Here is a 25,563-nt window from a genome sequence, read left to right on the forward strand (position 1 = left end):
CTAGGGCTCTGGAGAAGACCAATGTGGGGTTAGAGTTTGTGTGGCCCGGGGGTGTTGGACACACAACGCCGTATTAACCATTTTGATCAGTGTATCTAGCACAGGTTCTCACTATTGGTATCTGTTATCCTAACATAATGTACTTGAACAATCACTTTAAACCCCGCCATCTACTGACTCTGCCTCAGTCTATACAGTGAAGCTGAATAATTTTAATCCAGATTGTAAACTGAAATATTTCACTGAAAAAATACATGAAAAATTTTTTACAACAAAAACTGATTTAAATTATGTCTAATTTTCTGTGAAACATTTCCTTTATCTTGGCGATTCTGGAACTTTTCTTTAATAAATGTATCATATAAAAAACAATTGAGAAAACACAGCTACCCAACTAGTGGTGACCCGACTGCCGGGAGAACTGAACTATCCTAGGCTAAACTATCACTTGAGGAAATCTTTGCAGTTATACTTTATATCAATATAAAAGCAGCAACATAGATCAAAAGAAGATTTACACCATAACACCCTATGCGGCCATAAATTGCAAACTGATCCTTGGATTGTCTAGCCATTCTTCTTTGTTCGTGAGTTCAGCTTTAATATATCCACCTGTATACAGAACTGGTTAACCTCTATATACAAACAGCAATGCATGTTATTCCAGCAGATTACACTGACTAAATTTCCACAACAGAACAGCTCATAAAATATTTACCGACTAAATTGCTTGGAACATTGTAACTAATAATGTCCATCACTGAGGTGTAAACACCAGATTGAGTGACACAAGGAAGACAAAGTGCGACTACAATTGATCTCTGTGACTTCTTACATACATATAATGATGGACTTATCTCAACAACCCCCATCTGTCCATTCTTTTTCTGAGAGTAAGCTAAAATACTACTAATGTATAAGAGTACAATGTAACATAAAACCACAGTTAATAGCTAAGAGGATTCATCTCTTCTTCTCCTGTCAACATTAACTTAGAATGAATTTGGTGTTTTTGACACTGACAAGTACAAGGCGGTGAAAATTCCTTATAGTCACTAGCCACTAAGGCTAATGCCCCACGAAACGCAGCAGAAAAAAACTATTGCCCGAAAGCATCACGGTTGTTTTCCCACAGAATTTTTTATTGTGTTTTGCTCTGCAGATTATGGCATTATTATACATTATTATACCTATATGGAAAACACCAGGGTTTATGCAGGTATAAGTGAAATGCCCAGCATTTCAAAAAGGCTTTTCTGAAACTGCAGCTTTTCCGCTGCTAATGTTTTTCTGCAATGTGTGGATGGATTCACTAAGATCCCGTTCACTTTGCAAGTACTGTAAAATGGAGCGTTTTTTTTGCTGCAGCATTTCCGCTGTGGCAAAAACACTCATTCAAACTTCTGTATCATTAGTGTCAACTGTGATTCAGAAGCTTGACAGCAGATGGGGTTGCCCTGATCGATACAATACCTGTAGATGATGGAAATGTACCCTATGTAGTATAACTCTGTATTAAGGAGCCTTACATATAATGTTGGCGCAACCTTTTTAGACATGCAGTCATGTATTCCACATGAGTGACTTGCATGCAGACATGATGTGTTCAGCATCAGGTCCAGCACATGATGTGTTCAGCACCAGGGCTAGCACATGATGTGTTCAGCACCAGGTCCAGCACATGATTGTGTTCAGCACCAGGGCCAGCACATGATGCGTTCAGCACCAGGTCCAGCACATGATGTGTTCAGCACCAGGTCTAGCACATGATGTGTTCACCACCAGGTCCAGCACATGATGTGTTCAGCACCAGGTCCAGCACATGATAGTGTTCGGCACCAGGTCCAGCACATGATAGTGTTCAGCACCAGGGCCAGCACATGATGTGTTCAGCACCAGGGCCAGCATATGAGGTGTTCAGCACCAGGGCCAGCACATGATGTGTTCAGCACCAGGTCCAGCACATGATAGTGTTCAGCACCAGGTCCAGCACATGATAGTGTTCAGCACCAGGTCCAGCACATGATGTGTTCACCACCAGGTCCAGCACATGATGTGTTCAGCACCAGGTCCAGCACATGATAGTGTTCGGCACCAGGTCCAGCACATGATAGTGTTCAGCACCAGGGCCAGCACATGATGTGTTCAGCACCAGGTCCAGCACATGATGTGTTCAGCACCAGGTCCAGCACATGATAGTGTTCAGCACCAGGTCCAGCACATGATGTGTTCAGCACCAGGTCCAGCACATGATGTGTTCAGCACCAGGTCCAGCACATGATAGTGTTCAGCACCAGGTCCAGCACATGATAGTGTTCAGCACCAGGGCCAGCACATGATAGTGTTCAGCACCAGGGCCAGCACATGATAGTCTTCAGCACCAGGTCCAGCACATGATGGTGTTCAGCACCAGGGCCAGCTCCCAGCAGTGCCTATAATTCAGCCCTGTGCACACATGATGAGAGCTATCACACTGTTGCACACACACAGCAGAGGCCCCACCTCTACCCACAATCCCCTGACTGAGAGAGGAAGATAGGGGAGGATGTGATCGCAGGAGAGCACTGTGCTCAGCAGACGGGATGTGATTGCTGCAAGGAGTCGGCTTTGTGCTACAGGAGCAGAGAGGGGCAGCATGTCTACTAACCATCTGTAGCAATCTTCTCTAACACACCACTAGAATGTATAGCAGATCAGATCGCTGCTAAGGATACCCTACTAGAGTGCATAGTGATAGCTGAGGTTGCATGACCTATATTTATCTATAGGATGCACATACAGTGTGACCGATAGAAACTGAGAGCTATCCAGTCCTAGTGAAAGACTGAACAGAGATCTGTCACTCATCGTCTCCAATCACATTGCCCAGTGGCCCTTTGAGGGGTGAGGATGAAGGATCGCACCCGGGAGCTGCGTGCTGTGAGTATCTCTGCTCCTATTCGTACTTGTTGCATATGAAAGGTGCCCAGACATGTTGTTGGCATGGGTGAATGCCCGGAGAACATTGGATTATCTCTAGACTACAAGTTGTTATTGTATTTTTTATGGTTGATGATAAATATTTCATTTCTAGGCTGTGTCTTATGTGCTGCGTCTTCTCTAGAGCTGCTCATGCACACTAGACGGATAGTTCAGACTGGATGTGACAAAGCTCAGTCCAAAAATTTTGGATCTTTCATAATAGTGACATGCATCAGAATAAGATGAGAAATAGCTTAGACGTGTTGGTTATTTTTGGACGTTACTGGAAGGCTATGGCCTGTGCTTGGGTGTGATAGCAACAGATGACCATTCATCAAAATGAGCAGGCAAAAAACCTATGTAAAATCTCACCTGTAAGTATTCACACACCCATACACCTACATGTCTATTGGACGTCTTCAGTAGACACTGCGTCTAATGCACTAGTCTAAGTAAAGTTCTTCAGTGTGCCAGTCTAACTTAATCTCTATTCCAACAGCCATACAATATTTGTAAAATGTTGCTTGCATTTTTATCTCACATTTATAAATGGCATTACATCTCCAGCCTTGATTTGCTGTGTCAAATGGTGCCATCTGATGCAGTTGCAGTGCTGGGGGGTATGTGGCTATGAAATGGTTAAGCAGCGCACATCACACGCTGCTGGCTCATTAACAGAATGCATTCCAGATCATCAGCTTCATATGAAGTATCACCTTTAAATATACATTCTAAATTCAGCTCCTGCTGCCTGATGGGAAGAAGTACGGCTCTGATACATTGTGTACATTGCTGTCAGTGCAGTTCCCTCCCTTGTCACATTCACTCCTGCTTGCAGCACAGCATAACATATAATTATAGTGTAACAGATGCCTGTTGCTTAAAACTAGCTTTCAATTAGTGTTATGAAGTCTATGTTATATATCTCTTAGTAGCCATACATCAGAAAGCAGTGTCTTCCAACCTGTTGCTCTCCATTTGCTGCAGAACTACAACCCCTAGCATATGCCTCAGACTATTAGACGGTGCTGGGAGTTGTAATTCAGTAATAGTCGGCGAGCTACAGGTTAGTGAAAGCTCCTTTTATGTCTAATAAATAGCTTTTCATATGATATCAATCTAGATATCAAAATATTAGACTACATTGTATGCTGATGATGGTCCTTGACATCAGACATATAAGTCTGCACAGATACTTTCACATGAGATGTCTCATTCTCCGCCCTAGGTGTGCACCTTCTTCTTCATAAATGGGTTTCATCAAGTCCCAGTGCAAATAATAGCCTCCAAATCACGACTAGAAATATCCATCATGTCAAATCTACTTTTCTTTATCCTCCCTGAACAATCCTTTATGTGCATACTTTGACCTATTAGTCTGAAAGGTTTCTATTGGTCTTTTTATGGATTTTTTTTCAATAGTGGAAGAAGACTATCTTAAAGACAGTGTCCAGCCAGTCTTATGACCATTAAAGGAGGTTTACTCCCCAATGAAATGTTTAGATGGGGTTTTCATCATAGCTGGTGCTCCTGAAAAAAACAAGATCCCAGAGTGCAACTGAATGCCAAGTGCACTGGTAATTCTTTAATGCAGCCTTCTGCACACATCACTTCTATAGATTTAAAATCCCCCAGCCATACCATCTGCGCCGAGCATACACATCCCCCTCCCGCTGAGATGGCAGCCCAGTGTTTGCATGCATGTATCTATGATTACACAGCAGAGCCTATGTTACAGTAAATACTCTGCGCTATACATTGCCGTCTGTACATGTACTTTCATGCAAACCACTTGTGTCACAGACATAAAAGTTTTCCCTGGATTAATTACTGTTATTTTTCCAGACTGGACCAGAGTCAGGGCTATGTCATATGGGCGTTTGACATGCTATTAGCAGTGCAAGGACCTGGCTCTTACATGCTAGTCACGCCTGGGTACTGCAGACAGTGTAAATGGTGGATTCCTGTCACATTAGAGCGGGTATGCTCTGTGAACAGTGCATACATTGTTCCCTAAGCTTATCCATTTCTATGTCACAGGAGCTCTGCATTTCCATTGCTTGTGAAAGCTTACCCGGCACATTAATGCAGAGCCTTCGCCACATAAAACGGCTTTGAATGCCTTCGCGACATTGAACTTGCTGTTTATTATAAAAAGGAAGCTGTTGCATCACTCTTTTTACATGACTGAACCACTTTTAGGCTTTAGCATGGCTGTTACCTACAGAAGTAGCAGAGTCTAGTCTACTATAGAACTCTATAGGGGAATGAGTGGACATAGACAGCAGAGAGCTATAGAAGGACCCCCTTGTTTTCCAGGAGGTCACCCCTCTTGTGTCTAGTTACTGAGAGCGGTAAAACTCATTAGTTCATTCTAATAGACAATAGAAAGCTACAGACATGAGATCTAAAGCTGACCATACACATTAGATGAATTGTACCAGGACCAGCCAATCTTCTAAAGTGTATGGGGACCACCTGAATTTCCTCAATGGCTGATATTCATGGAGATAAGGATTGGATAGTTAGATTTCAGCTGCCCACTCCTTTCGTTTTTGGGAAGAGAAGCCGCTGTTTGGTGTATTTCAGCGGTGTGCTCTTTTCTCAATTTTTAGAAGTTGGCCAACCCTGAGCATCGAAATCCTCATGAAAGAAAAATCCAGCAGAAAGCCACGGTGGAAATGTGAAAAAACTCCTTCTTTATTAGCTAAATCTTCTCATAAAAAATGATGGTACACACATTTACAGGTTTGATGCGTCAGACTGACGCGTTTCGGATTTCCTCCTTTACGGAGCATGCATGGCTAAGGGAAAGTCTGGCAAGATTACTGTCGACTAAATAAGACAAAGTCTACTTTGTTGTTTCCTCCTTGATAGCTGACAATCACTTATCTCTGCCTCCTTCTCATATGTATATGGATGGGAGTGATTTTGCTCAGCACAGCACAGCACTGCTACATCTGATAAACCCAACCCTGCAACAACTGTATAATTTACTGCCTAAGTATATTATAGCTATAAATAGGTCTACCTGTCTAATGAGACAATATCCAGTATCTTCTGCAATAGTTAATATCCGCACACCCACTCTCTATGCTCTAATTAAAACAGGAATATTGCGCGCCCAGCAGATTCTTCCTAGATGCTGCACCATCTAAAGTCATGTAATATAGCTGACTCTCTTTAAGTGACCGTACTGAGATTTATGCAGGCTTATTTGCTATCTCTTATTATGCCATGGGGTTTTGTTAATAATGTGGTGTCATGTAATACTTATGGTAGGATATTGTAATTAACATGCAAGTGTGCACTTGGGAAGGGATAGAAGTCTTGGGTATTTGGCCTGTACATGGTACAAAATGTGAATTATTGTGTGATAGATAGAAAATATAAAAGCCCAAAAATATAATATTTTGACCAATACCCCTTACTTGTATGAAAAACCAGTTTACAAAAATCAGTTGTGTACATGGATGAAGACACCGCAGTCTGAAGTGCCATAGCAAAAATAAAACAAAACTTTGTCCTTGTTCAGTTTTATGCCACCATACCCCCTTCCATTGGCAGTATAAGATGGCACAGCAAAGGAAGGCGTGACAGAAAGTCTTATCCCCACTCCCATGATTAGTATCATTGTAATGCCCATGGAAAGCGGGCGTCTATTCTCATACTACCCTTGGTGAAAGAGGGTGTTCTCTTTGTATTCACAATATGCATGCACAGAAAGATAGGTAGCAAAATGTTTATGTTTCTGTGTTTTTCCTCTTTTTTTTGTCATTAAAATCTAGCATATCATTTTCATGATTAATGTTGGTTTAAAATATAGGTGTTCTAAGGTAGCGATCCTTAAACTAAGGCCCCACGTAGCGAAACACTGTGGAGAAAAATACATTGTGTTTTTTTGCAACGTTGTTTTTCATTGCATTTTCATAGAGTAAAAAGCTTTGTCTTACAGATATGATTACTGCAAACAGCATCAAATGCTAAAAAAATGTAACAAAGAAAGTTCTTATGTCAGCGATCCCTTGCAGCTCTAGTACCACCATTGCCTAGTTCCCCATCAGTATGTAATTTCTGATCCTCTCGGCACACAAAATGCTCAGCCAATGACTGTCAACAATATTTTCATGCCTCTCCCAGTGATTGGTATTTCCTTGAGTTGAGACAGGAGCAGAAGGTAGAGACCAGCAGGGGACCTGAGTAGTGGCAAAACAGGAGCAGCAGGGGATCCGTGAAATGAGTATGAATTTTTTTCTAATATTTCTCCAACATTTTGTGGATGATTGCAAAAAAATATCAGCCAACCCTTTAACAAAAAACAGCTTTTCTGCTGACCCATCCTTGTACAAGCATCCATGTTATTTCCGAATGAGCTTCTGTCTAACGAGAGTTGCCCGAAAAAGATGTTTAGTCTACAGAGGAAAAGATTACACATACAAGTTTGCAAAATGATTGTTCTGTAACTGGGAAAAGTTGGTTTGCTTGATCGGAATTTCTGATTTTATGACCAGTGACAACAATCTTTATATAGCGCCAACATATTCCACATCACGTTGCAACTTAAAGGGGATGGCTATATAATAGACCTTGTACTCTTAAGTATTCTATTACTTGGTTAACAAACCTAGCATGTAAAATATGACAAATTTTGGCCTACATTTACTATTTACACAGACATCAATGTGATGCATCTTTGGCACATCTTGGTGTATCTAGTTTGGGCTAAAAAAAATTTAGACTAGCTGGATGTTTCCATGTGAATTGGCAGAAAAAGGAGGTCTGGCTTAAATGCACCATGATGCAAAAAATAGGCTAGAATTGTGTAAAAAAAATTCTGGTTCAAAGTAAGCCAACATAAAGGTGGTATAAACTTAGACTAGGCAGTCCACAGATGTGCCAGATGTATCATCCAGAATCAGTCACTGTGATAAATATGGTGTATTTTACAACTGCCTAAGTTTGCATTGTAACTATTAGTAAATGTGGGAGACTCTCATAGGTTCTTATTTTGCTGTTATGATCATAACTATTGTCTCTTCCAAGTGCGCTGATGCCATAGCCATAATTTGGGGATTCTTTTGTTATCATATGATTTGATGATAATTTCTTTCAACAATTTTATTCTGCTATATCTCATAGCTCCTGGTTGTCACCTGCTGCTCTGAGCATAATATGAATAGTAATTAGTCTACAGATATTATTGAATGAATCTGAGGATGCTTGAACTGGTCTAACCTACATGGAGTAGCCAGGTCGGTCTACTCAGGACAGGTGTAAATTATTCATGTTCCACTTATCTGTTAAGATAAAAGCCAGGTTTGACAAGTTGGCTTGGGATAAAATAGATGATGAAAAGATAAAGTACAGGATGTATTAACTGTGAATATGGAAAAGAAACGTAAGTGAAAAAAGGAAGAAAAGTAGACCATGTCCACTTCATGTTTCTAACTAGAGATTTGAGATGAGAGAGTAGTGAAATATTCAATATTTGAAATTCGATTTGAGTAGAACCTCAATATTCGACTATTCGATCGAATATCAAATCCCATTATAGTCTATGGGAAAAAAAACCTCTTGTTTCAGGGAAATCAAAATTCGACCAATTGGAGTCACCAAGTCCACAATGACACCTCAGGAAATGATGCCAACACCTCTGGAATGCAAAAGAGACATCTAACACGTCCAAGTCCCACTATCACAGCCTATCAACTAAACACTCCAAACTCAATAGAACCTCTATGGAAAGTGGAAAAATACTTGGAAACCTTCATTCCTCTACATTAGTATGGACAGAAAGACATATTTTAAGCTAAAGAAACAGCAGTAATACCTGCCTGTACCACACATGACAGACTGTGGTGTACATGATCTCATTGCAGCAGGAACATCAGTGACTCTAGGTATCTGATCTGTGGGGACTGACACTTGGCCCCTGGACATATTAGCTGTTTCCTGACATTATAAGTTACAGTAGAGGGGCTCCTATTGAAGTGATAGCAGTGGTGCTGTAGCCCCTTCCACTGTATAGTAGTGGTTCTGGGGAACTGTATCGCAACTCCTATTTCTTGTACACTCCCCACCAATTGCTGTAACTTCCAGCACGTGAACGCTGCCAGAACATCTGATCTGTGTGGGGTCCAGGTGTCAGACCCCCACAGTTAATCGGTATTGAAAATTCTTTTGGGGCCAGAAAACCCTGTTAATACTTGAGTATTCATTAATTTTATACAATTTCCTGCTCTTAAGCAACTTTCTTGAAATCTCGGATAACGGTTTTGTAAGACTTTTATCAGTGTATCAGTGAGATCCAGTCCATCTGTCTTTCATACAGCTGGGAAAATACACTGACTCAGTCTTATCTACTTAATTGATGCCCTCAAGAATACTAATACGTCTTATTCTCAGAGAGGAAACTCTAGGATGATACCAAGTATATTCAAGTAGTAATGACTTTAAAGATTTTAGCCAACCTTAGATGTTAACAGGGTTCATTATTCCTTCTATTATACGGTAGGGGTAACACATTAGTTAGTGCTAAATATCTACTCCAGATAGCTTGTTCCACAAGAGCCATGGCGGCTGGGGAGGCCATTGCACTGTGCTGAATACACTGTCATATTTTTGAATCCATTCCAGGACTTTTTTAGCTTTGTGCCATGGAGTATTATCTTGCTGAAAAAGAACACTGACAGAAAATGTTTACCCTTCCCACAGGAGACACAACGTACCGCATAGAAATACGTCTTCCACTATTATACTCCTATCACTAGGTTTATAATTGACATTAAATAGGATCCAAGCCTTGGAGAGATCCATGGGATTAAGAGGAGGCTGGGATTTATCTGGCTATACATACAAGTACAGATATATAAGTACAGATATACCAACTCTACCATTACTATAATGCATGTCATCTGGTAAGGCTGGTATAACTTGTATACTGTCTGATATTATAGCAGCAAAAGTCGCAGTATCTCAGCTTAGATGTGCCGTACAATTATCCTTTCCTTCTACAAGGATTTCCAATCAAAACAGGATTCTACAGGGTGTATATATTAATATCATATTGTTAGATAATAGTGTAACTGGTCAAAAAATACCTATATTCAGACTCCCAGGTCTAGCTGCATAGATCTGAGTTAGTCCAGTATTGTCAGTCAAGAGGGCCCTCTCAGCTGAAAATCAGGGGAAGCATATGGTTTTTCTTTTGATCGTCCATGTGATCGTCCTATATATATATATATATATATATATATATATATATATATATATATATATATAAATATATATGTCCCACAGCGGCCCCCTGCAACCTCTATTATGCCCTTCAGTGGCACCCTGCAACCTCTATTATGCCCCACAGTGGCCCCTGTGACCTTTATTATGCCCCACAGTTGCCCACCCAACTCTTATGCCACATAGTGGCATACCCCTGAGCTATTATTATACTTGAGGGTCTTTTCAGACCCTGGAGTATAATAATCGGAGTCCCAGAGAGGTGCAGAAACATAATAAACAGTGGTACTTACCTCTCCGGGATCCGATGTTACTCCTAGCAGGCTTCGGGCCTGTATTTTAATGCCCCAGACCTCATGTGGTCTGAGACATTACCATGCAGGCCCGAAGCCTGCTAGAATTAACACCGGATCCAGGTTAGGTGAGTAACACTGTTTATTATGTTCTCTCACCTCCCCTGGGGCTCCGATTATTATACTCGGGGGTCTCACTATTCTTTGCACCCACCATAAAACAATGTAATACAATACAGCCACATGTATGAGGCTCAAGTCAATTTTTTCCATAGAGTAATAACACATAATGTAATTTTTAAGAGATCCCTATTTCCCATTCCAATCTATAGAGGGAAACAAATCGCACTTCAACTAGCAATTTAGCGAATTGCTTGAGTCTTGCGCTTTTCAATATATTCCCAAAGACAACAATTTCTGTGTATAGATGCCACTATGAAACATAAATACTTTCATGTCAATGGGTCGGTAATGACTCTTCTGACCATTCATCATCTTGTTGCTGTATGGAGTTACATGCTGTGTGCTAGCACAGTATGAGAATGATTCTTTACCTGTTGATTGAGATCCAGAGAATATCTTCACAGGAAGAACACTTCATTGCATAGTGCCTGGAAAGCTTCCTTCCTGACGTAAGTTGCTGTGGACATGGCAGAGTGATATGGTAATGGCCCCAGTATCCGCTATTTTCCATTATGTCAATAAAGCCAGGGCACACATTTGAAACCATTAAAGCTTCTTGCTTAGTAAGAGGCCTAATTACTAGAGGGAAACAAATTGCACATTTTACATGTAATTTACTATGACTCATCACCAGAGATCCATTGATTCGAAGATTGTGGAGATATTCTATTCATTCAGGTAACAAGAGAGGGAAAAAGCAAAAAAAAAAAAATTAAAACTATTCTTTTTAAACTGAAAAATACATACTGTATGCGCATATGTTCTAGAAAAAAAAATTATGAGCATAAGTCTGATTTATGGGTAATATAGAATGGGAGGAGATGATTGATATATTGGGTTTAGGGAACACATTTAGTATTTATAATTGGCAATTCGCTCTGCACTTGTGCAGCGGGTGATGTTATTCAGTGACGGACAACCTTCCATGTATAGGGCCAACCACTGGACTCATCAATCCACAGGTAAAAGCTATTGAATTCAATATATTACAGGTTATACCAAATATATTACATCATTATATCAATCAACTTATCTCCCCCAGTGTATATATATACACTGTCTACCAATAAGGACACCCGTGGTAGAATAAAAAAACAACATTTCTTCATATTGAATAGTTGGTAGACCCCAGCAGATGCTTCCTTACGGATGGTATTGAGTGACACAATACTCCCGGATGCCTAATGAAACTCCTGCTGTATGTGAGCCATCTGTTGGGTGCGGTTTCTCTGGCCAGCACTCGTTGGTCTCTATCTCCTAGTTTCGGGGGTCTGCTAACTTGGGGCACATTCCGACAATCACGTTCACCTTCCACTTCGTAATCATATAGGCCACTGTCAATTTTGGGTAATTCAATTCGCTTGCTATGTCCCTTAAGGATTAACCATCTCTGTGGTTAATTACCACAATTACCCCTTTTTCTGCACTCCGTGGCATCTTGCATGTGACTAATGCCAATGTACTAATGCCAATGCTGTTTCCTATTTAACGGAGGAAGGCGTGACGTACATCACGACCTCAGATATGCTCCTCCAGGTCTATAACATTATGCTTGCAGATGCTCGATGTGATGGTTCCCTTTAATATCAGCATGCCCAGTACATCTTTAGGTTCTGCCTCACTACACATTAGAGACTTGTTACCTATCTAATGTCACTGACTTAGATCAATAAAGAATTTGGATATCGTCGGAGCGTGGTATTTTTAGGGTTTTGATGAATGTATTTACATATAGCAAAGCATTTTCTGTGATCATTCACCTCCCTTTGAAGAAATATCAAAGGGTGACCCATCAAATAGAGAACATTACAAGTTATATGTATGAATAGATCTTACGTATGAAAGTTTTTTGATGTTTTTATCCCTTCTAATGTGCCAGCTACGCCCCATATAACCATCAATCGAAATATTTTTCAATATACAACATCGCCATATGTTACAATAAACTGAGCCTATAGCTGTGGTCTCTAATTCACATCTCTCTAGCTTTTGATAAATTACAATTCCCAGCATTGCCCGAAAGACTGTGGTTGTCTGGATGTGCAGTTCTCTTATGTAGTAAAAGATCTTGTAGATTTCAAACCAATAGTCCTCATGGTAAATGAGGAAAGGATTCTATATCCAAGGGTAAGAGTGTCTCAAATTGCCACCAATAGGCAGGGAGCATAGTTACGAAGCACTTGCACTATGCTCTATCATGCGTTATGTGCATGCTTATGTCTCTTTACTTAGTGCAGGTCATTGCACGGTCAATGTTCTACTATTTTTTGGAAGCCTGATCATGTAATGATTCCTTACTAGCTGAACGAAGATGTGATCTAACTAAGCATTGCCAGGGAAAGTCTGACCTGTACATCTGCACAATGCAGTATGTAGAGCTTTAGCATTTACCAAATGGGGGATGATCACTTCAAATGGTTGTAATTCTGGTTTTATACCACCTAGAAAAGTGGTTCTGGAATCACATGATAGCAGAGACATAACGAGTTAAAAACACAGTCAGGAATGTGATTTATATATGCAGCATGAACTGATCTTGGCAACGCATCTCAGCTTTCATGTGCTACCAGAAACAATTATCTAGGTGGTATAAAACCAGAGATACAACCATTTGAAGTGACCATTCCCCCTTTGGCAAATATTACAGATTTACATACTGGCGATACAAATGTGACTGATCAGATAGAGGGTTTTCCTGGGAAATATTTTGAAGCCTCTTTTAATTAAAAGAAAGTTAGATAGGTTAATTAGATAGTTTACAAAAATGTTTCCCTAACACTCCGAAACAATAGCAAAAAACAAGAAAACAGTTACATTTTAAGTATCCATTCCTCATTGGGAAGGAGATGGCTCTGAGAAAAATAGAGACAGCTTGTAGGAGAACTTGTTTCTGGAGGGCAACATGTAGTGATTCCAGACAAGCGGGTATAGCGGGTGATCTGCTTGCACCTATGCCTAAGGTGTCACCCAGTTTAGTGAAGGACTAAGGAACTAAACTTATTGTCATCAGTACAAAAATGAAAGAAAAGCAGAATTGATGTAAACATTGGGTCATTTTCGATCCCTCCAGTCAGTTTCATTGTTAAATCTTTGTGGAATTGTTCTGTGTATGGTCAGTGTAAAAGAAACCTGTTATAGTGAAAGCGCAATCTGATATATAGGGCTTTTATAAAGCAGGAGGAGCTGAGCAGATTGTTATATATAGCAGTTTTATAGTAATAGTTCCCGCTATAACTTGTCATTTGTTGATCTAAACCTCTGCACTTTCTCTCTTTCCTGAGATTGACAGCCGTTACTGTATCAGTGTTCATGCAGAGACATCTGTCAATCACTACGAGACCACCCATTGGACTCCTAAACCCAAAATGAGCAAGAATATAGATCAATGAAGCACATGTTATACAAAATCTCTGCCTACAATAATATACATCAATGTGCTCACCTCCTTCTGCTACCTGCAGATCAGACTGAATTTTCAATGTGACAGGTTCCTTCTTGGGCTCCCAGTTTCATTCTGTAGTCATAGTATGTTTCCATGGCTTTGCTTGTTAATCCAGTGGCAGCATAAGGAGGTGATAATATTTCCAGATAATTGTAAGCTGAACTCATCTTACCATAAAACATGTATGATGCTGTTGAGAATATGGACAACTATTTGGGCACGAAGGACCATTGAAGCTGGTTTCTGTCTTAGGCCTGTTTCACATCTACGTTTGGGTCATTCCAGTCCCCTCTCCACCACACAAACTCCATTATAGTCTATGGGTTCAACGGGTTTCCTAAGATAACCGCTTTTGTAATGGACCCCCCAAACAGAAACCCATGCACAGATTTGAACCAGGCTTAATGGTTATGTGTACAGCACCGTGCAAAGGTTGTAGGTAGGTGCAGGAAAAGTGCTTTAAAATAAATAGTTAATATTTTATTTTTTAATGTAGATTGTGAGCCCCACATAGAGCTCACAATGTACATTTTTTCCTATCAGTATGTCTTTTTTTGGAATATGGGATGGAAATCCATGCAAACACGGGGAGAACATACAAGCTCCTTGCAGATGGTTTTTTGCCCATGGCGGGATTTGAACACAAGGACTCCAGCGCTGCAAGGCTGCAGTGCTAACCACTGAGCCACCGTGTGGCCCCCTTAGTTAACATTTTATTTTTGTCAATTAACAATATCAAGTGAATGAATAAGTAAGAAATCTGGATCACATAAATATTTGGTGCGGCCATGGTTTGCCTTCGAAACAACATCATTTCTTCTGGATATACTTGCAGCCAGTTCATGAAGGAAATTGGCAGGAAGATTGTTCTAAACATCTTGGAGAACTATGCACAGATCTTCTATGTAGGCTTGGTCAAATTCCTTCTGTCTTTCCATGGCATCCCATACAGACTGAATGATGTTGAGATCGGGGTTTCGCTTCCAAGGCTCCTCCTCCAAAGGGAGGTCGCACCAAATATTGATGTGAGTTAAACGTCTCTCTTTGCATTGTGTTAATTTGCATGAATAAAATATTAACACTTCTCATTTTTTAAATCATTTTCCACGCCTGCCTAAAACTTTTGCCCAGTACTGCATGCCTTTGCCTTTTTTTTAGTACATTCTAGAAATCTCCAAATTGTCTTTGGATTCTTTTTCTAGAAACATAGGTTCATTGATCTGTTACTGACATGCAGTGGTACTTGACAAAGTAGTTTTTTAGTAAACATAGTTGACACCCAAAACTCTGGGGACTTAATCCCACTGCAGTTCTTCTCTAGATCCCTATTTTATAGCTAAATATTTCATATTAGAAAGTTCACATTATATATAAAAAATAAAAAAAATTAAACTCTTTTCGTTTGATAATAATAATAATAATAAGAGTAAATTTTATTTATATAGCGCCAACATATTCCGCAGCGCTGTACAATTTGTAGGGTTCAAATACAGACAGAAAGATACATTACAAAGAAAGTAATTTCACACAATGTGACTGAGGGCCCTGCTCACAAGAGCTTACAATCTCAATCTATGAGATACAGGGGGTGACACAAGAGGTAGCAGGGGCTGCATCGGAGGTAGCATTGCTTATACAGTGGTCAGACAGTTTTGTAATAGTGGTGACTGTCATTACAAAAACATAAAACTTTATGAAACGTCACCAGTCGTGTCCTTTAACATGTGTCTTATATTATAATTTAAGGTGTGTGACATATACAAAGAGTTCTACTGTATATGTATCTGCGATTGCAGTCTTGTCCATGAATAGTGAAACCTATGTTCTTAACTCATGGTAGCACCTATAACAAAATTCTGCATGTTGGATATATGTCACTGGCAACATTTTAGGGGATGTCCACACTACCGCTGGTGACCATCAGTAGTGTCCATTTCTACTGTCTGTTACAAGACTTTAGCTATGGACACTAGCAGAACCGTCACAAATCTGTTAAAATCCCATTGAAATCAATGGAATTTTTATCTAGTGTCTGTTAGTGACCATTAGTGTCTGTTTACACCAAATCTGTCACATGTCCATTATTTTTCATGGACAAAAATTCCTGCATGCAGAATTTAATGGTTTAATGATGAACATGAAGAGTCTGTTATTTTTTTTACATTAAAGTCTATAGGTAATGGAAAGTAACGGACGGGCGTCCATTATTACTGCTGTTTTTTTTCTGCACATGCTCAGAAACAAAAAAAAAATGGACAGTATAAAAGCAGACACTAACGGGCACTAACTAATCCATTAAATGGATCAGTTAAGAAAACGGACACATTAACATCAGTTAGTGTCTGTTAATGTTATTTTTTTTAAAGGACCCCCCTTACTTTCCAAAAAGACAGTGTGTAGCATGCAACAAGTAATAGTAAGGCACCAACTAAGTATCAATGTATAAATAACACAAAAAAATCAGTTTTAAATCTAAATAATTTGTTACAAAATTTTATATGTTAAGCATAATGGTATCAGGAAAACACAACACATAAAAACATTTAAAAACAACACATGTCAAACAACAGGAGTGGAGGTCGCATTGGAATGAGCAACTTCAGCAGGCGTATAATCTGTTGGAATCAAGAAGTCTCAATAGTGGTGTGGGGGATGAAAACAGCCACAATTAATATGTGTATAGAAAGGCCCTGTTTTCTGTATATGTAAATATAAAGAGGCTCCTATTGCCCACAGTATCACAAAATCAGAGCACCTAGTTGAAAAATGTTTGTGGCATTGCAAAAATCATACCCACATCACCATTGTATAGTTAGAGCATGTAAAGTTACAGAATCAATGTGAAGTTACACACACATGCCAGTATTACACATGAGCCAGCCTACATAGGGCAACGGAATGTAATGCATAAACATAGAACTTTGCTCACCAACTGCAACCTACACCCTGAGCCCCGACGGCCGTTTCGCCCCTGCTTTCGCCCCTAGTATTGAGATTGCTTTGGGTTTGAGCTAATAGTAAGGTCCTGATATTTAGATATACAGTTAGGGCCAGAAATATTTGGACAGTGACACAAGTTTTGTTATTTTAGCTGTTTACTAAAACATGTTCAGAAATACAATTATATATATAATATGGGCTGAAAGTGCACACTCCCAGCTGCAATATGAAAGTTTCCACATCCAAATCGGAGAAAGGGTTTAGGAATCATAGCTCTGTAATGCATAGCCTCCTCTTTTTCAAGGGACCAAAAGTAATTGGACAATGGACTCTAAGGGCTGCAATTAACTCTGAAGGCATCTCCCTCGTAAACCTGTAATCAATGAAGTAGTTAAAAGGTCTGGGGGTTGATTCCAGGTGTGTGGTTTTGCATTTGGAAGCTGTTGCTGTGACCAGGCAACATGCGGTCAAAGGAACTCTCAATTGAGTTGAAGCAGAACATCCTGAGGCTGAAAAAAAAGAAAAAATCCATCAGAGAGATAGCAGACATGTTTGGAGTAGCAAAATCAACAGTCGGGTACATTCTAAGAAAAAAGGAATTGACTGGTGAGCTTGGGAACTCAAAAAGGCCTGGGCGTCCACGGATGACAACAGTGGTGGATGATCGCCGCATACTTTCTTTGATCAAGAAGAACCCGTTCACAACATCAACTGAAGTCCAGAACACTCTCAGTGAAGTAGGTGTATCTGTCTCTAAGTCAACAGTAAAGAGAAGACTCCATGAAAGTAAATACAAAGGGTTCACATCTAGATGCAAACCATTCATCAATTCCAAAAATAGACAGGCCAGAGTTAAATTTGCTGAAAAACACCTCAAGAAGCCAGCTCAGTTCTGGAAAAGTATTCTATGGACAGATGAGACAAAGATCAACCTGTACCAGAATGATGGGAAGAAAAAAGTTTGGAGAAGAAAGGGAACAGCACATGATCCAAGGCACACCACATCCTCTGTAAAACATGGTGGAGGCAACGTGATGGCGTGGGCATGCATGGCTTTCAATGGCACTGGGTCACTTGTGTTTATTGATGACATAACAGCAGACAAGAGTAGCCGGATGAATTCTGAAGTGTACCGGGATATACTTTCAGCCCAGATTCAGCCAAATGCTGCCAAGTTGATCGGACGGCGCTTCATAGTACAGATGGACAATGACCCCAAGCATACAGCCAAAGCTACCCAGGAGTTCATGAGTGCAAAAAAGTGGAACATTCTGCAATGGCCAAGTCAATCACCAGATCTTAACCCAATTGAGCATGCATTTCACTTGCTCAAATCCAGACTTAAGGCGGAAAGACCCACAAACAAGCAAGACCTGAAGGCTGCGGCTGTAAAGGCCTGGCAAAGCATTAAGAAGGAGGAAACCCAGCGTTTGGTGATGTCCATGGGTTCCAGACTTAAGGCAGTGATTGCCTCCAAAGGATTCGCAACAAAATATTGAAAAAAAAAATATTTTGTTTGGGTTATGTTTATTTGTCCAATTACTTTTGAGCTCCTAAAATGTGGAGTGTTTGTAAAGAAATGTGTACAATTCCTACATTTTCTATCAGATATTTTTTTTCAACCCTTCAAATTAAACGTTACAATCTGCACTTGAATTCTGTTGTAGAGGTTTCATTTCAAAACCAATGTGGTGGCATGCAGAGCCCAACTCGCGAAAATTGTGTCACTGTCCAAATATTTCTGGCCCTAACTGTATGAGTTTAGTGTCTTCACATAGTATGGTCCAGGTAAAACATGGACCAAGACCATTTACATCTCTCCAAGAAAATGGTCTACAGGTCTTAATCTCCTTATTTGACTCACAGTAGATGCCCCAAGGTCATGGCAGGTCATATATTATTAATAAGCTAAGTTGTCGATGGCTTTTTTTGTGGTGGATTATTCTCTCTGGTGTGACAGACGCCTTGCTTCTCTGTTGTAATCTATATGGAGTGTATTTCTCTATTAATGTCACACTAAGTTTCCACTGGTGATTAAAAAGAAAAACGTCCACTTAATGCTCAATATATCATTATTGTCTGTGTAACTGTATGTTATTATAGCAAATATAGCAAATAATCAGTTAAAATCCCAATAATTTTCTCATCTAGTTAAGTGGTTCAGTTATATTTTCACAACAAAAGAAGCCGTTTTACCTCCTCTTATCTCAGTTGGATTCCTTTGGTATAATAAACCTATATAATAACAGAAGTATGTCACGGAAGTATGTCACGGCAGAGCTGGATTAAGTGTAGGGTGTAGACACAATGCAGTTTCTGGTCACTGGTGTTTCATTTCTTACACCCTGTAGGCCTGGATTGCATCAGTTTCAATGTCTTTACATGGAATAAAGTCACACCGGCAGTCGAAGATTAAAAGCTGTTATTAAAGTAATATTGGAGCAGATCTGGTCCTGGAAATACTTTTGCAGACAGAGATGAGAGCAGGAGAATGTCACACGGTACACACACAGCATATTCCAGTGCTAGGCTCCAAGGGGTTATGGTCATGTGTATAGTAGGGTGGGATATTAAAGAACACAAAATGTGCCCTAACTGCATTACTAATATTACCTTATATTGTAGAGGACACCAGCCCTTAAATAGTCAATTGTCAAGATTGCCAATATAGATGTTCTTGCTATACATATTAGGGCTTTGTCACATTTGCGTTGTTCATGTATAGTGTTCTGCTTTGACATGGGAGCAGAGCAATGACTGGGTTATCATGTTTCCATCATGGTCTCTGTAATTTTGCTGGACCAAATAGGACTCCATGGTGGAACCTGCAGCAGAGTCCCCTTCACATACTGTATATATACTAGCAGGAGGACCCATCTGGAAAAGGCACCCTTCAAACCCAAGACAACTGGAGCAGTTTGCTCATGAGGAGTGGCCAAAATACCTGCTGAGAGGTGCAGACGTCTCAATGACAGTCACAGGAATCGTCTGATCGCAGTAATTGACTCAGAATGTTGTGCAAAAAAATATTAACCTCCAGGCCTGTTTCATGAGTTTTATTTTTTTTTTAAATTCTGGTGTTCAAATCCCACCAGGGGCAAAAGACCATCTGCAAGAAGTTTGTATGTTCTCCCCGTTGTTTGCATGGATTTCCGTCCCATATTCCAAAGACATACTGACAGGGGGAAAAATGTACATTGTGAGCTCTATGTGGGGCTCACAATCTACATAAAAAGGAAAAAAAATGTTGCATTTTACAGTACTTGCAAAGTAGATGAAATTCTGGCTAATCCCATCCACACATTGCAGAAAAAAAACCTGCAGCAGAATTCCTGAGATTTCAAAAAACTCAGCATACATTCGGTGAAAATTGCTGCAAAAAAAAAAAACATAAAACTTTTCTCCAGAGTTTTTCGGCTGCAGCTCACTACGTGAGGCCTTAGCCTTAAACAGGTTTGTCTAGGATCCTTGGGTTCATCTGAACCTAGTCAGTAAATTGAAGGAGTTCTGCCTGCTCAAAGATGCTTAGCAGAACAGTCTCAGCCATAACCTTATGCCAGGCAAGAATTATAGAACGTTTTCACACTTTCACAAGCATTGAAATGTTTTTTTTAGTGGTTTCCACATAAACTTGAAAACGGGGAAAAACAGTGGCTCAGTGGACAGCTGGAGTCCTGGGTTTGAATCCTGCCCGAGACAACATCTGCAAGGAGTTTGTATGTTCTCCCTGTGGTTGTGTGGATTTCCTCCCATTCTACAAAGACATACTGATAGGGAAAAAAATCACAAATCACAACCCACGTTTAAAAAATAATAATAATAACCTTGAAATTCCGGGTACATGCATTCTTTTCTTAAAACCATTTTTTGAGGAACTTGTAATATGATCTGTTCTACGATGTAATATGACAAGTGGACCATTTACTTTCATGGCACTCTTTGGCATTCAGCGCACTACAACTGACTTGTCCTGTTGCAAAATCTTAATTTTTTTAATCAAATATTTTAATTTCCCCCTTGGTGTTGGTGCAGGAAAATTGAACATTTACTGTCAGGTCACAGATTACAGCTGATTCCTGTAGGTCCTATGGGGGTACTTTGTGATCTGCTTATTGTCAAAAAACAAACAAGTAGAAATTGTACAAGTTACATTTCTTTTTTGTATTCCACATCGGCGTCTACTGTACATTAAACACTGGACACACCAGCCTTGTAGGACTTTTCATACTAATGTCTTCCAAATGATGGTCAGATATTATTACTAAGTCTTCATGTACAATTGTAGAATAGTCAAGATTGTGTAATTGTGGGATAAAAATTCCTTCATTTGCAGTGAAAAATATTTTACAGAATTAAAGAAAAGTTCCATTATAATTCTCAATCCTCCACTGGATCATCCAGTCCGATATAAAAGATTGTACACAAAAACATGCCTCAAACATAATGAATAAATATACATATATCAACCTTATGAGAAATCTAATTTTATACAAATTCATGTCTATTAAAGCATCTGCTAGTACATAGTACGAGGTCACATTGCTCCTGCTCCTGGACTTTTAGACCATCCCCAGTACATGAATCTCAAAAAATTACTTTGGCGCATGAAATTGAAGTGCAAATATAGGAACCAAGGGTTTGAATATCTTAGAATGAGAATAAGACTCTACTCTCTTTCTTTAGACTCCATGCGCATCAAGTGTGCATCTGATGTGGGGCTGAGTTTACAGCAGAATGCACTTGGATGACACTGGGATATGACTCAATTTGCACCGATGACATGGAACAGGATAGAATTTGCCTGATCACGCTCCGTATCATTGGAACAGAACAGATCTGAAGCCCCAATAGATGTGAATGCCTTACAGATTGTACTCAGATGAAGCATACTGGCAGTGATCTAAAAGTCTAGGAGCTTCCACTGACACACTAATGGTCGGCAAATATGGCCGATTATTGGTTTGGTGATTATGGTGCATTGAAACACATGAAGCAATGTTTTCTTGAGAGGTTGTGTGTGCGGACTATGGGAAACTTGAGTCCTGGCTTTTAGTAACAGGTTTCTCTTGATCTTTGGTCAACTTGATACAATTAGATATGATTATATTTTAGGTCTTTTTAACATAATTCATTACATTCCAGACCCGTCTTGTGAGGAGATGTTGATACAAGTGTATAACCTCAATGTATATAATACAGTGTGACATACTAACATAACCGTCATATGAACTACTTGGGGCACAGAAGTTTAATATACATCAATATTTCTTAACATTTCATATATTTATGTGAAGATTGGTAAATATATTTAGTTTTATGTCTGTATATATAACTGATTATGTTTGATCCAGAGTTTTCTGTTTTGTTAGAGACATATCCCTTCTTTCAGGTGTATAGGGGATGAATTATACACTTGGAGGGAGCCACAGAGGGTTTTACATTTCTGTTGCACATCTGGACCACAGTTATATAGAGATTCTTAATGATACATATGTAATAATACTGTAGTGATCGGACTCACTGTATCATAACTGACTATAATGCACTGGCTCCTAGGCACACAGCCAGAGTTCAGTCGGGGTCGCACCCCCCATACATGGATTGAACTTGGTCTTGTGCAAGGACCCTAAGGTTGCATTCACACTACCGAGGTGCAAAACAGTCAGGAAAAACTTTGTGTCTGTCTTGCACCTAAGGGGCACCTGGTTTCAGAGAGTGTATGGAGGGATCTTGAAAAAGAACAAAAATAGAACATGAACTATATTTTGATGGTCTGTTACAATGGACTATCAAAATAAGGGTCATGTGAATAGCCCCCATTCACTTGCATTGAAAGTAGCTAATAGCCAAATGTAATGGTGCCTTGGTGCTAGACCACGCGCTTCAAGGCATGTGTAATAGAAATAGTCTGTGGCACTGGCCAAGTACTAGGAGTGCGGTGGTTCCCTGTAGCACCCCCATGGGGGAAATTAACTATTAGATAATGGCCATTCAAACCAAAGAGTTGTTTGTGTAAAGCAGGACATGACATGGAAAGAGGCTCTTAAGCTGATCTTCGCTCTAGCCAGCAGATGAGAATCCTTTCCTGATCAGGAGAACCTCTTCTCTTAACTCTAAATAGGTTTTGAAAACCATAGAACCCTTTTAGTACAATTATGATGCGTATGTAATTGATATTATCAGTAATGATTAACCCAATACTGACACACATGGCTTTATGGAGGACCTATGCACATTATACAGTGTCTATAGCTCAGTAGTATGCAGGTCAAATCAAATATTCTTATTTAACACATCAGAAAGTAGGCTAAGTAGCTCATCGCTCATACACCTTCCTTACATGGCTGCTCTCTCTCCCCTGTGATTTGGCCTAGGCATTCATTAGAAAGATGAGATGATAAAATAGCTTTTATGACCAGCAGAAATTAGGCTACACAGCTGGGATGGGTTTTTTGTCTTCTTGAATGCTGTCGTAGAGGAACATTTACTAGTCTTCTAAATTAAGCCCTATGATCTGATAAAACTCTTATTTTGGCTTGATATATGGGTAATTAAAACCCCTGGAAATAACACCATCAGACTTGGATTAGTCAAGATATCAGAGGAGTAAGTCTCAGGAAACATCCTGGATGTCAGATGACAAATTAAAGAAATATGCAGACCAGTATAGGCCATAGGCTTTTCTCCTTCTTCACTGAAAGTAGTCCAAGATTAGTGGAGTGAGATGACCAGTATAGAACATCACCCAATAGAATATCTAGTCCTCAGAAGCCAACTGGTGAAATTCATGGACGTTCTCTAATTGTCCCAACTTCTGGACAAGATGGCTATAGTTCTTTTGGCCAAGCAGATTGTGTGTATAATGGTCATTTTATTTCCTGCTGGCCACATTGTAGGATAAGATAATTATCATGTTGCCATAAAGATTCACCAATCCTGGTGGACTCTGAAGGATTTGTAGCATTCTGGCTTTGGTGGAGCTTTGAATCCCATTTGAGGCAAATTGTGCCTGTTATCCACAAAACTGCTATATGACTGGATTCTTCATAGTGCCTTGAATTTGGCCTTTGATGTACAGTAGCATTCCTACTTTTTTTTTTTTTTTAACTTGGCCTAGTCATTTAACAGGATCATGCTGAGTATACAGTCTCTGTGTCTCTTGATATTCAAACTGTTATTGGTTTTTATGTTATTTATATATAAAATACTTGTTTTTGTGTATACAGTATACATAGATAATTGGTACATACATATATATATATATATATATATATATATATATATATATATACCACTCAGAGACAGGGACACGATATCTGGGGAAAACAGTTTTGTTTGGAAACATAGAAAAATAAACAAACCTTCATGTCAAGCACAGAATAAGGAAACATTAAGTATAGTCTTAACTTCAGGCAAAACAGCAAACAAAACCGTGCTCGTTTAAGCTCTATCTAAACAGTAAAATAAAAACTAACTATACATGTCGCTTACTACTAACCACTAGAGATGAGCAAGTAGTATTCGATCGAGTAGGTATTTGATCAAATACTACGGTATTCGAAATACTCGCACTCGATCGAATACTACTCCTATTCGCAGTAAATATTCGATTCAGAACCAGCGTTGATTGGCCGAATGCTATACAGTGTATAGCATTCAGCAAATCAGCGCCGGTTCTGCAGCAGGCTCGTCCTTGCTAGTCGGCAGAGAGATGGCAGCTTGCTGTTACAAGGGAGCTGACTTTTTCTCATAGGAATGCATTGACCAGCGTTGATTGGCCAGTGAACAGCATTCAGCCAATCAACGCTGGTTCTGCCGGAGGCTCGTCTGTGAGGAGGCGGAGTCTAAGATCGGACCACAGCAGTCTCCATTGTGGTCCGATTTTAGACTCCGCCTCCTCACAGACGAGCCTCCAGAAGAACCAGCATTAATTGGCCGAATGCTGTTAACTGGCCAATCAACGCTGGTCAATGCATTCCTATGACAAAAAAGTTAGCTCCCTTGTAACAGCAAACTGACAGCTCTCCCGACTAACAAGGACGAGCCTGCTGCAGAACCAGCGTTGATTTGCCGCAGGCTCGTCTTTGCTAGTTGGGAGAGCCGACAGCTTGCTATTACGAAGGAGTTTACTTTTTATCAGCGCAACTGCAAGCGCTGTGCAGTTAAAGCGCACGGACCCCATAGACTATAATGGGGTCCGTGTGCTTTAACTGCACAGGGCTCCTCCTAAACACTCTCCTCCTGCTATTCGTGGACTTGGTGACTCTCCTTTAGTGGAATAGTGGTTTCCCCTGAAATGAGCATTTTTTCCCATAGACTATAATGGGATTCAATATTCGATCGAGTAGTCGAATATTGAGGCTCTACTTGAAACGAATATCAAATCTCAAATATTTCACTGTTCGCTCATCTCTACTAACCACACAAGCAAAATAAAGTAACACAGTATTGTGTCACCAGTCTCTCAGAGTTTCAGGACAGACCCTGGCGTGTCCTGAAGTGCAGGCT

The 25,563-nt window shown here is 39.9% G+C and overlaps 1 protein-coding gene across 3 annotated transcripts in view; it reads left to right on the forward strand.

Moving 5' to 3' along the window:
- The first annotated feature begins 2,500 nt into the window (after nt 1–2,500).
- The window catches only part of STX1A (syntaxin 1A), a 130,748-nt gene continuing 107,685 nt past the window's right edge, over nt 2,501–25,563 (forward strand). For 2 of the 3 annotated variants that reach the window (XM_075263902.1, XM_075263903.1), the window contains exon 1: nt 2,501–2,919. In XM_075263902.1, the coding sequence (XP_075120003.1) occupies nt 2,890–2,919 (30 nt within the window). In that variant the 5' untranslated portion in view covers nt 2,501–2,889. The remainder of the gene's footprint in view (nt 2,920–25,563) is intronic. The other variant, XM_075263901.1, reaches the window with a different exon arrangement.

This window comes from Leptodactylus fuscus, chromosome 2 (genome assembly GCF_031893055.1).
Source record: "Leptodactylus fuscus isolate aLepFus1 chromosome 2, aLepFus1.hap2, whole genome shotgun sequence".
Lineage (NCBI taxonomy): Eukaryota > Metazoa > Chordata > Amphibia > Anura > Leptodactylidae > Leptodactylus > Leptodactylus fuscus.